The sequence below is a fragment of the Mycteria americana genome, chromosome 1 (assembly GCF_035582795.1).
Source record: "Mycteria americana isolate JAX WOST 10 ecotype Jacksonville Zoo and Gardens chromosome 1, USCA_MyAme_1.0, whole genome shotgun sequence".
Lineage (NCBI taxonomy): Eukaryota > Metazoa > Chordata > Aves > Ciconiiformes > Ciconiidae > Mycteria > Mycteria americana.
In genome coordinates, this window is record NC_134365.1 from 102,449,660 (window position 1) to 102,462,456 (window position 12,797).

The 12,797-nt window shown below is 39.1% G+C and overlaps 1 protein-coding gene across 1 annotated transcript in view; it reads left to right on the forward strand.

The window, feature by feature from the left end:
* The window catches only part of NSUN3 (NOP2/Sun RNA methyltransferase 3), a 38,137-nt gene extending 25,658 nt beyond the window's left edge, over nucleotides 1–12,479 (forward strand). The window contains exon 7 of the mRNA XM_075515509.1: nucleotides 11,179–12,479. Coding sequence (XP_075371624.1) covers nucleotides 11,179–11,259 — 81 coding nt within the window. The 3' untranslated portion in view covers nucleotides 11,260–12,479. The remainder of the gene's footprint in view (nucleotides 1–11,178) is intronic.
* Nucleotides 12,480–12,797: the final 318 nt, after the last annotated feature.

Below are 12,797 nucleotides of genomic sequence, written 5' to 3' on the forward strand. Positions count from 1 at the left end.
ATGGCTCCATTTAAAAAATGTTTCAGGTGGTACCAAAATAAAATGCCTCGATCAAAAATTCACAACTACTCTTGAGAGAAAGGGATGGAACGTAAACCTAGGTTTTGTGCCAGTCTTTGTATTTCACTGAAGAATTTCCACTCCCTACAGCTGTGTTAAAGGTGGTCGCTTACAGAAATGCTTCCTCGCTGTTTCACTTGGTGGTAGCATGGCAGTATGGACGTGGCAGTACTGTGGTCACTTTCCAGTGTGTCGTGGTGATGTAGCCCTTCATGGTCACAGGGGAAAAGGAAACAGATCTGCTACCCTAAAATCACAGGCAATAATTCTATAGTAAGAAGTGCTCCAAAAGTTGTTGCAGAACTAAGTCTTTTGTTAAAGAAGACAGAAGCACTAGAAGGCAGCGCATCTACCCAAATTTGAACGAGGCTAGCACTTCAGCTGATTAGTGACATTCTTACCTTGTTCTTTACAAAATGATGCTTCTCTGATGTATGGCTTTCATCTTTAATAACCATAACAGCTTGGCCTGACCTTACTGCTGACAAGGCTAATCAAATAAAGCAGTCAAAATAGGCAAGAGGCTCGTTTACGTGCAGCATCAGAGTAGCTCTCACAGCGATCCAAAAGAGATTTGGGTTACTATTGCCGTGTCTCAGCCCCCCATGCTACTCCGGTGTAATACTTGTATAGCAGCACCTGCGTCAGGTATGGGCCCTGACACAGCTCCTCCTGGTTCTCCCTTTGTATCAAGTAACTTTCTTTGCTATGGGGGAGATCCCTGGAGGCGCATGTCTTGCTTCAGTGAGACGCTGTGAATGAATGGCTTTCAAACCATCTTTCCATGGACTTTAGTGTGGCACAGACTAACAAGGCAAAACTTCCATCTCTGAATAGGTGTTCTTGTAGCATCTTAACCTGCTCGAGGTCCCTTGATTTGAAGGTGCATAAAAAAGTAGCATATATTTTAGATGCACTTTTTCCCTTTTTTTAATACGTTAAACATCCTATTAAACATCCTATTTAAATATCCTTATTAATCATCCTTATTAAACATCCTTATTATCAATCCTTATTAAACATCCTACCCTAAAAGAGGAAGGAGGCTGGTGCTCTCTGCCCTAACTAAAACAGGGTAAAGCCCAGAAGTGTAGGGAGTAGTGGATGGGCAGGAGCAACAGGAAAGTAACAACAGAATGATAGCTTCATTTTTTTAATGATTTCAGCCTTCTTGAGAACTGTAAGACAAGCATGTGTGTATTACTGAGAATTAAATGGTGGTTTCTAGACTGAACGTGTCATTAGATTTTGCCCAGAAATAACTGTGGCCCCAAACTCTTCATTCAGTCTGGCTGACAAAATAAGGAGTGCCTGTACCAAGGGACTGGCATTATGTGTGCCTTATGAACGTATGATTGAAAAGGGTCTCCCGTATCGCCAGTTCCAGTTCCCCGCTTGGTAGGTCTCCAATATGCCTGCCATAAACTGCTAAAACTTTACCTCAAAGATTTCAGGTTTCTTGTTTCCACTGGAACGCAGTTCTGGAATTATGTTGATCAAAATTCAGAGAACTAAATGATCAGTTCACCTCCCTGCCTGCTTCTGGTGTTCACCATCACACCAGTAACAAATGAGCAGCTACTACTGCCTGCATTTGGATGTTGTGGGCTATGAAAAGCAGGGAAATATGTAACTGATAGAGTTCTCAAAAAGTATTTTCCTAATTGTCCCAACATGAAATAAGCAATGTATCATGGTTTTTTGGTAGGAGTTTTTTGCTTTGTTGATTTATTTTCTAGGGAAAATCTAGCTTGGCTGAGTGTGTGATTAAGTAGCTGATGGAATAATTCTTTACAGGGAGGAGAAGATGCCAGAACATTTGAGTGGTGTAAAACTGGACTGCAGAGAGGATTAGAAAAGGTACAGGGAGGAATAATTTTGTGTTGGCAGGAAGTAGACTTAATAGTACTTTTTTATCTCTAATTTTTATGATTCTATGGCTAACCAGGGAAATGTTTAATGTTCCTGATAGAGCAACTGAAGGTAGAAGAAGGAAGATTGACATACCCAGCACTGTTATAATTCATTTCATTACTTCACACAGGGCTTTTATATTGTCACGCCCATAAAGCGCCAGTGTGTGCGCTTATAGCCAATTCATCTTTATATACTGCTGCTGATCCCATTGAAGTGAATGGCAAAACTCCCATCAATTTTAATGGCAGTGGGATATGGCCCATTTTGTAGATATACAATGTATATTTCCTGCACACACTATTTTTCGTGTATAACGTGCCTCTCATCTGAGGTTCAGATAATGTTTTATAAAGTAGCTAAGTCACAACCATTGATGTAGTCTCCAGCTGATGAGATAACGTGATCTGTCTTCAAAACAAGATTTAAAGGTTGACATTTATTTATCTGTCTATTTATTTGTTTGCTTATTTTAGGCACGGTATGCAGAAAGAAGGTCTCCATGTGTAAAGTACTGTCTTTGGAAAATTTGCCCAGAATAAATTGCAGGAGGTAACTACGTTAGAAATAGATGTTACACTTGCAGTGTTACATTATGCTTCAATGTTTGAAAAATAGGAAGCATCAAAGGAAATTGAAGGTAGCATGTATCAGTGGGTTAGTACATTACACAGCAATCTGCAGCACCAGAGGCTAAGAAGGGTCCCTTTTGGAAAGCATCTGCTTGGATAGCGACTCACTCAATTAGCAAGGTACAAACCAAAAAAACATTTTTAACTATGGATTCTTTGGATATTTTAGCTAGTGTTCTTACCGAGAAACATTTTAAACAGTGGTAAGGCGTCTGTTCCCTCCAGAACCCATCATCCTTGACCCTATTTAAAGAAAATGTACAATGTATGAACCGTATTTTAGTAGCTGTAAACCCTGTTGGTTATGCACGGAAAGATCTGGATTCATTGCAGCATTCAGCATGTGCGTGCTGGAAATGGAATTGCTTGACAGGCTGATGTCTTCACTTGAGAAGCCTCCTTTCTTCACAGTAACGTACGCTGGAGAGCAGTCACATTCCCAGCTTAATGAGAAGACAGGGTTTGTGGGATTTAAATAGGAAGTTTGCAGTTTAACTAAAACTATTGGAATATAGTTGTGAGTTATGTACCAGTAGAGACTAAAGAATTCAGCAGACTACACTGCAGGTGATGGATCACCAAGCCGTACTGTACAAGACACTCTTCCACTTAGTGCTTGCTGCAGCCACAGGTCCTGGAATTGGATTATGCAAAGACTTATGAACTTTTTCCTTGACTGGATGTACACAAGAGTATATCCAGCTTGTGGAAGTACGCTTGCCTTTAGTTAGTGCCATGATATTGAAGAGTATCTCTTTATGAATGTGTTGATTTAAGTAGCTGTGCTGTGTTGGGGTGACAGTAATTGAACAGGCAAACACCACCATTCTGGAGATCATTAGCATCATCTAAATGTACAAGGAGTCCACTTGCATCCAGTCTCTTACAGCCACTCTTGGAAAACAGTAGTTATCTAAGACACATATGAATTAACTGATTTTGGTTGGCTGGTTTTCATCATCTTGGTATTTTCAGAGGTTTGTTTGGGGTGTTTTTTAATATGTAAGTTTTGTTTGGTTTTTTTTAAATTATAGATACAAAGTTGACTTGAACTGTTAGCCTGGGATTTATATTCCTATGTGGTTCTCAAGAGAATGCAGACCTTGAATTAAAGTGCTGAAAACACAGAGTAAGTGCTGAAAACAGTTTCACCTAGAGCTATGTCTCAAGTGCTGAACTGTGCACCATAACGCCATTCATTGTAAAGCACCTATAAACCACCACTGTGGCTTTCTGGAGAGGATGGCGTTGTGGCTGTTGCACTGGCCTGAAGTTCAGGAGGTCCTAGTTTTTCTATTGCTTTCCTTTGGGCAATTTGCTTCTGATGTGATTTTTAGAAGCACTTAGTGTAGGCCTAACTCTGCTATCAAAATAAAAAATTCCTATTGACTTATCTGAAAACAGAGTTAAGACTTATTGAAGCACAATTGCTGTTTTGTCCTCAAAGTCTCCAGGTCTCTTTGTTCCATCTGTCTGCTGAGAATTATGTGTTTTACTTATAGAAATGATGCGAGGATAAATTCACGGATACGTGTCGGCCACACAGAGCAACAAAAGCCAAGCTTGGCCGAGTAGCACTTGTTTACTTTGTAAAGGTCTGACTGACTCCACCAATTTCCAGAAGCTGACTGACCTGGGAATTTAATTTTTAAATTATGAGGCTACTTTTTAATGAGAGGATTCATTATTTTTGCTGAGAGTGTACAATGCTTTAATAGCAGAGGGTGGGGATGAGGAAAGCTTTTTGCCACAAATTTTCTTCCCCTGTCCTCTCTTAAAAGACAGTCTTGCAACCCACAGCAGCTGTTGGTAGCCTGCAAATTATTTCTGCCCTCCCTAGCAGATGTCACAGTGGCAGTTGGCAGTATACTGTGAACTCCAGAGATGTCAAAGATTAAAATAAGTGAAGGTTGTTAAACAAAAAAGGTATAAAATGTTCTTTCTTAGACAAGAAACCATAAATGTCTGGGCTTCTGACAAAGCCTGTCTCCCTTACATTTTCTTTTTGCAGAATACAAAATGCTCTAAGTTCTGAACTCAGCTTTGCTTTAGTCAGATATGCGGCTGCTTTTTTAAATTATTGATGCTTGACCCAAGAAACACAAAGGGCATGTTTTATTTTTCTTGAAGTTGCATCATACAAATTGGCTCCCAATGCAGAAGAGAAAGTGTTTTGGAAAAGCATTTACAGTTGTGGGGTTGCAAAGGCAGGGGATGTCGAAAGGGGACATTATCAAAGTTCACTCTCTGAAGGCTACTCTGCTGCTTAAAGGAACGCAACGTTTTGTGGCTTTTGGAGTTGATTTGAAGCAGAAGTGGTTTTTTGGAAGGGAGAAATAAATACTAGTTCTGACAAGAAGGGATGTGTTGAACTAAAGAGAAAAATAAAGTTACTAGACTTTATGCTAGATTTAATTACTATAGTTAAAGAAGTACACAGGGGCTATGATTGGAATGAGTATTACACATACTGGTAAACAGAAAAATATGTATAAGATGGATTTTGAGCCCCAAATTGCCCATGCTGGAACCAAAATACTGTAGAGTGCACCAGCTACTTGGAAGAACGAGTAAAAAGAAAATTAAGATAATTATCATAATGACTGGAATATCAATTTGTCAGTTATTTCCAGGTGTTTTCAAGTGACAGAAAACTTGACTCACTGGCTTAAAGTGAAAAAAAGAGTCTCAGGAACAAAACAGAACTCTGAACTGCTGGGTTTGTCCCCTTTCTATGGTCTGGTTTGCATAAATTTGTAGATATGGTGCTTCTCATACTATGCAAGCAGCAAGATCTTTATCATTAAAACTTGGGAAACTCTAGGTTCAGGAAGTTGAAATGCAATGCCTGCATTTCAACTGGAAGCTCATTTTCACAAGATGTTTCTGAGATTGAAAGCATAATAAGCTGTGACTCAGAACAGACAAAATTATCATTACTGGTGACCAATTTTGGATGAGTTGTTTTAACCTCATGTGTTGGGCAGTCTCCTGGAGAGCTATATGGAAGATGACATGGCAGAGTTGCTCTTTGCCAGCTCTACTGAACAGATCCATGTTTTCCTCTGAAGCGTTTGACAGTGACTCTTTGGAGAGATTCAAGATTGGACTATATAGGCTTTGTTTTATGCCAGAAGGAAATATCTGTGTTTCTGTAAAAAATGGTTCAAAAAGTATTTAAAAAAAAAAAGCTTCCCCCTACATAACATGTACACACATGCAGAGCCTTTTAGTTTAGACTCTTCTGCCTGAAAATACTTACAAATAGCTAGAGTGTGATTAAGATCATGGGATCAGAGATAAGGAAGTGAAAGCTGATTAAATGCATTGGGGTGTGGTTTGTTTTGTCTGTTTTATTGAACCTGTTGGATTATTGATTTCTTTTATATATTTTGAATAAGCAGAACATTTGGAAGGAAAAAAAACCACCTCATGCTAGGGAGAAATGTCTTAAAAATCTTAAGCCTTCCAAAGTTTCTTCTTTTACTTTCTTTTTTTTTTTCCCTTAAAGAAAAGAGGGTGGCAAAATTTCTATTTCTGAAATAGGCTATAAAACAAGGAGAATATGAAAAGCTTTCTAAGAAAGCACATCCTCTGTTGAATCCCACATTAAAAGGAAAATGAGAACTCTTTCACTCTTTACATGATACCTTTAGTCTGTCTGAAATAGAGTAACGTTATCAGTGGCTAAGTGACCTATGTGTCAAAGTCATATTCACTTCCATGGACACTTAGGCTTTCAAAATCATTTCAGCACTTTGAAAATGTTAACTTAAAGCTCAAAATGGACAGAATTTCAGGTAGTCCTATAAGGCAGCTCTTCCTCCTGCTATCTTGGTTACTTCAGGTACACAACTGCTCTTGCTGATGGTGAATGGGAAAGTGCATTTGATCTGCCATAGGAGATTTTAATGAAAACATTGTGTAGACTCGTTTTGGAAAAGAAAAGGTGAAGTTTTGTTGGAATACCTGCAACTGGTTTACACCATTTAATTGATCACTGTTATGATGAATAAAGCACGAACAGGCATGAATGGGTGTGAAATTTTGCAGTAGCAATGGTGGTGCAGGCAGAACTTAGAAACGCCATCGTACCAGCTCATCTCTAACAGCCTGTATGTCCGTGTTTAACTCAAATTATGTGACAGGGTGTTGCAAAGAGGATACCTTTAGGAAGAGAGGACAGCATGCGAATGCCTGATGTTGGTGTAACAAAGATAATTTCAGACGGCAAACCATTGCTTGGGCTAAGTATGTTTCAAATAATCCAGTTGATTTCTGCATTCAGGCTCCAAAATGTTTTTGGACCCTGACAGCCCACTCCCCAACAAGAGGAATGTTTAGGCCTGGGTGCAGCTAAGCCCATATAGGCACACAAATAGGTTTCACCTTCAAAAGAATGTAAGCTCCGTAAGAAAAGCCCCATCCCTTTGGATAGCAACTTTCTCCTTGTGCTCTGCTGCCAAGTGAAGTGCAGCCCAGCAGAACGGTCACTCCCTCCTCCAGGGCATCTCCACTGCTCTCCCTGGGTGAGCACATGGGGAAGCTCCGCCGTCCGGAGTCACCTCGCTCCCTTTGCTGCTGCTTCCTACTGCACTGCAGCACTTTGCACTTGTACAGCACCCTCCGCGTTTGTAAAGAGAACTGTTTCGTTTCTTTCTACCCAAAGTTTTAGGGGAGGTAAAAAGAAAACCTGTAAGAACTGTAGGAGAGGCAAAAGCAACTCTGGATGGAGGTGAGCGGGATGGTTTGGTGGGAGGGAGGAGAGAATGAGTGCTCAAGGCAGTTACTTTAGCATCCAAAATAAATTCATTCAATCAGAAGCACTGGCAAGGATTACTCCTATGACTTTAGGGAAGCTGGAAAGCATATTGAGTGGATCTCTCTTGCAGTTTCTCTCCCAGCAGTCATTTTTTTGCTGCACTGGGGGGCAAGGTACTGGACCAGCTATGTGTCTGGTCTGATAACATATGGCTGGCTTTAGGAGTTCTCACAGTGGGATGGCTCACTTCACAAGCTCCCCCCCCAAAAAAAGGTAGTATTTAAAGAAAATGAAATGATCCTTATAAACTAGTCTTATTACTGAGTTCATAGTAATATCACGATCGCAGGCTGCTTTTGGTTTTCAAATTTCTGTGACTAAGTAGTAAATGTGAAGACTTTCCTTCAAAATTACCAATGTCAATGGTACTTCCAAATCAGCAAGATGTATACCTAGTCTTTGCTCTTCTTTCTTTGGTGTACTCCCTTTTTGAAATTATTGTTTTAGAGCATTGATAAATCTGAAAAAGCCAGCCCTAAGCACAGCCAGTTTGGCAGTGGCCTATCCTGGAGGAAGAAGTTAAATGTAACAAGTGATACTAGAATATCACTGTGTTAATGCCTCCTTACATTTTATGCAGTAGGTTGGTTCAGTGAGCCTAATGTCGTGAGAGTGAGATCCGATTCTTTCCCCTTTTTGTTTTTAACTCATATTCTGTAATGACAAGTCTATGATGATTTCTTTGAACTTTTGCTCTCGTACTCAGATCGGGACATGCATAATCAATGTTAACATTTTGTCTCTCAGGGGCTTCAGGTAGGAGTATTTTTCTCTTCTGTAATATATAAATATTATTCAGTTGAACAACTGATTTTCTCACCTCTTCCAAAAGGTCTGGTTATGCTTACACTAAAATGCAAAGTCTATAATGAATGCCAATCTAGTAAGTTTGCCAGAGGGTGGGAAAACAGTAAAAGTGGTTGTTTTCTTTCAAGAATCCTTGCAAACTGGTGTAAAAGTGAAGTTAGGCATCGGTTCATTGGCTTAATTTATATTGGATCTGAGCTATTGCAACCTCTGCTGTAGAAGAGCTGTCTTGGCTATTATCACATTTGGATATAGAGTCAGCTCTAATCTCACTTAGTTTCACTTTTGTAATTCCAAGAAGGATGAGTCTGTTGAGTCTTGCATACAGGCCTGTCAACTCACTTCAACGCGTAGCCATTTCCCAGGACCAATATTATAACACATTTATCTCGCAAACCTACTCCATTAAAGGATGTCAATACATATGTTAGACTTAAAGACTTCCTAACTGCTCTTACCTTGTAGCAGTCCCTGTTGTTCTGAATCTACACACTGAAAACATTATCTCCTGTCTGTGTCAGGAGGTCCTTTGCTCTGTATTCTTTCTCTACAGACCCCTGGTACTTTGCATGCCATATTTCCCCTATCAAGGTTGGCAGGTATGCTTGCAGGCTTATAAAGGACTTGTTAAGAAATTATCTTGAGACCCTTGTGTCTGATGGAAATATAAACAAGTCAGCTGCAGTTTTCCTGTTACAAAAGAGGTGGCATAAAGGCAGTGCTTGAAAAATGGAGGAAAATACATAGCTCGTTTATATGTTAAGGGAGACAAGCCTTCCTGGGACTGTAGCCACTGGGACCCTGACATGACAGCAAAACTCTGGAGCAAATCCTTAATAGGTATAAATTGTCTCTGGGGACAGGTGCTGCACTGGTGTAAATTCTCACAGTTTCAGCAGAGCAGTGGTAGGCAATACCAGCTAGGAATCTGCTCCATCCGTTGAGAGGGAAAGGCTTTCTGGAAGTTTTCACTTGCAAGATCCAGGCTTTCACATCGCCTTGGCTTAGCAATTAGTTTAGGACTCTAATCCCTAGATGGTCTGGGGGTGCAAGCCTAATCAAGTAAGCAGTGTGCTTTCAACCAGAAAAAGATTCTGAAGGTCGCTTCCTTCTCAGAGGAAAGGGAGTGGTGTCCCTTGGCTTCCCTCACAAACGTAAACTTTCTGAAGACATGAACTACTAGGGATTGTAGCTACTACGGATTTGTCTGGGTATTCAAAAGGTGGCTGGAATGGTAGTACACAAAAAGTAAGAACCTGGAAAACAGGGCTCAAAGAAAGGAAGAGAGACATAAGACCACAATTAACAAGCTACTGACTTGCTTCTCTTTTTAAACATAGAGTTCTCTCTAACTTATACTGTAGGCAAGCCCTGTCCTATCCTACCTAAAATTTTCTGGCTTTATTCTCAGAGTAGAAGAGACTTGCATACTATCTGCTTGGTGAAAACATACGTAGTTTATGCAGCGCTTGCAAACAAAAATGAAAGTTTTCTGTCTAGTCCTATTTGAATTCCTGGAGCTGTAGATGAGACTTACTCAACTTTTAGTGTCTAGAACGGTAATAAGTTGCATCTATATACATAGATAGATAGATAGATAGATGTATACTGGTATGTATATTCCTGGGAAGAGTGTATTAAAATGTAGTGACACAAAAGTAATTTTCACTTCAATTTCAGAGAATAAAGCAAATCCATTTTCTGTCGGTCATACTTCTCCCACATTGTCTGCCTCAGAGAATGGGATTTGAATTGTTCAAATGAAATTAGAATGTCATGGCCTTGATCTGAATAGAAACAAGAATAAAAAAAAATATTTATATAGAAGATGCCCGTGTAATCTGTGGGGCTTCTAGGGCTGTTAATTTGTGAGCATTGTTCATTCAGTAGCTATAACCTCCTATATTAGTGCAGCTGAGTGTCAATATTAACACACGGTATTTATATGCATTAAAAAAATTGCTCCATTTGCCTTTTTTTTTTTTTTTCCCCTCCCCTCCTCCTAACATGCATGATCAGGTTCAGGTATAACACTCTAAAATTTGTATTATATTCCACCATTCCAGATCTCATTACATTAGACAAACACTGTACAGGAAGAAAGTGGATCACATAAATGCCACTAATATTATTCATGAATTTTCCTACTGCAGTAGGTTGGAAATATGCTACAAATATTCTCTTATAAATGACTTTGTTTAAGTTCTGGTATTGTATTTCTGTATTTTTTCATTACTATTTAAGAGGTTTTGATTTATTTCTTCAGATACGATTCAGTGCTTTACTGTTGCTGTTTGTTCTCTCTGCCATTGATGATAATGTTCCTCACTCTTCCCTCCTTTCCACCTTCCTGCTGGTCTCTGGATGTCAATGCTGTAGCTTTTCATAGAATAGGGATTCCTTCCCCCCCCCCCCCCCCCCCCCCCCGAGTGTGCTTTGAATCAGCCAGAATTTATGACTGTTCAATACTGTTTCAGCTGCTGTAGGTAATAGTTTAATTACCTGTTGTTTTCTGATTTAAAGCTGTTTGCATAGTGGTAGTTGCTGTTGGACATTGTGTTGTAAAACAGCCCAAAATATGGGAATAGAAATATAAACATTATTTAGTGCATATATATCATATAAAATTATAATATATATTATATACGTTAAATATATGAGTAAAAAAATATAATATTGCATATGGCATGCATATGGTCTAGGACAACTGCAGGTAAGTCTTCTGGAGGAGTCTTATTAATGGAAAAGCTCCAATCTTAAATTAGACCATGCTGTAGTGTTTAAAAAAATATTATCTGTGACATTAATTTCTATAGGATACTTTAACACAATTTTAAAACAAGATTCTATCTAACAAATTCCACAGGTTTTCACAATAATTTCTGTATAAATCCATGGCATTTCTATGGCGTTTTAATATTTCAATTATTCTTTTTTTTTTAGGTTGCACAAAACCTTCCCATAAAGAAGTACAGTATCTTCTACTTGTGGTTCGCTAAAGTCCTAGAGCAACCTGTGGTATAAAATGCAAAAGTAATATGCTCTTGACAAGAACAGGTCTGTGTTTATTGAGTGTTGCTGATTAAGTGAAAAGATCACGTGTGCATATTAATTCAAGAAAGCTCTTCTATTGGTTATGGTATGTGTATGTTGAATGCCTTTCCTGGTCTGTCACTAAAAACATCACGAGGGTAAGGATGTACAGTCTACTAGTGGGTTTGAGCTTCAAAAAAGAAAGCACGGTGAAATGGAGCAATGGGAAAGCTGATGAGTGCTGCGAGTTCTTTTTAGTGAGACTACTGCCGCTAATTCACAAATCTTTTTCCTCTTCTCTCACTCTCCTGTCTATTTTTGGAGAAGCAGGGGCCAGCGGGAGAGTTGGCAGATCTTGGGGCATTGCATTATCTCCACTTCGTTTCACTCCGTTTCTGTTCTCACTAGTCTGGAGCCCTTCTGGTACGCTTCATCATTCACATGGCCACGAGGTCTTGAGGGGTTTTTCCAGTGATGGTGACATTACTCACTGCATTACATCTGTGGATACTAGGTTCAGAACTTACTGGCAAGAGAGCAATTTTTCTGAAGAGCTGACCTCTTGCTTGACCATAAAATTTCAACACCATTTCTTGGGGTTTTTTCCTTCCATCTGCTGTGGAAGGAAAGGTGAGTAATGGGCTCTGGAGGGGACGGCAGATCAGACGACTTGCTACTGGCTCTTTTATTTGTTGACCACAAGGTTTATTTGTTGACCAGATCAATTTATTTTTTATTATTTGTTTGTTTATTTTGAACAGGTGAAATGATGTGTGATTCTGATTTACTTGGCCAAAACAAATCTCTATGACTGACAGCGTACTTTTAATAGATTCCTCCAGTAATGATTAGGCCAATGTAATGTAAGCAGTGCTTGAATTGGTATTTACACTCACATATGAATATACAGTGATGTAGTATTTTTGGTGGCACAGGTTGTTTTCTGTAATTATAGTAGGCCTGCTTGTCAGATAATACCAATATATTGATTGGTACAAAATGGCACTAATTAGAGAAATCTGAAAGGTGTAGAGGGTCAGAGATGTGCTGCTTATTGTTGGTGTTTATTTCTTTTGACTAAGCTGAGACGTGTGAACTGGATTTTTTCTAACTCAGTGGTTAACCTATAACAGTCTTCATTTTAATACAAAATTACTATTGGTGCTGAATTTCTGTAGTCTCTTTTCTATCTTCTCATGTTTGTGAATTCTGTTCACTAAAGTTATAAAAACTCTTGTGCATTCTGGATATGAATAAAAAAATAAAAATCGTTATTAGTACATTCACTCTTTACATCAGAAATCCACAATTTTTTTTCACAGCAGATTGCTGTGCAGAGTATTTTGAGTAATAGCTTTATTTACCATCATCCAAGAATTTTGCAGCAAAGGGGGCTGTTAATAAATCTAAGCCAAAAGGGAAACACCAGCGAAAATATGGAAACGTTCAGCCTCAGTCCCAGGTAAGCTCCTTTCAGGTTCAACGCAAGTTCTCTGACATACGAACATAGAGATACATGGAGGAGAATT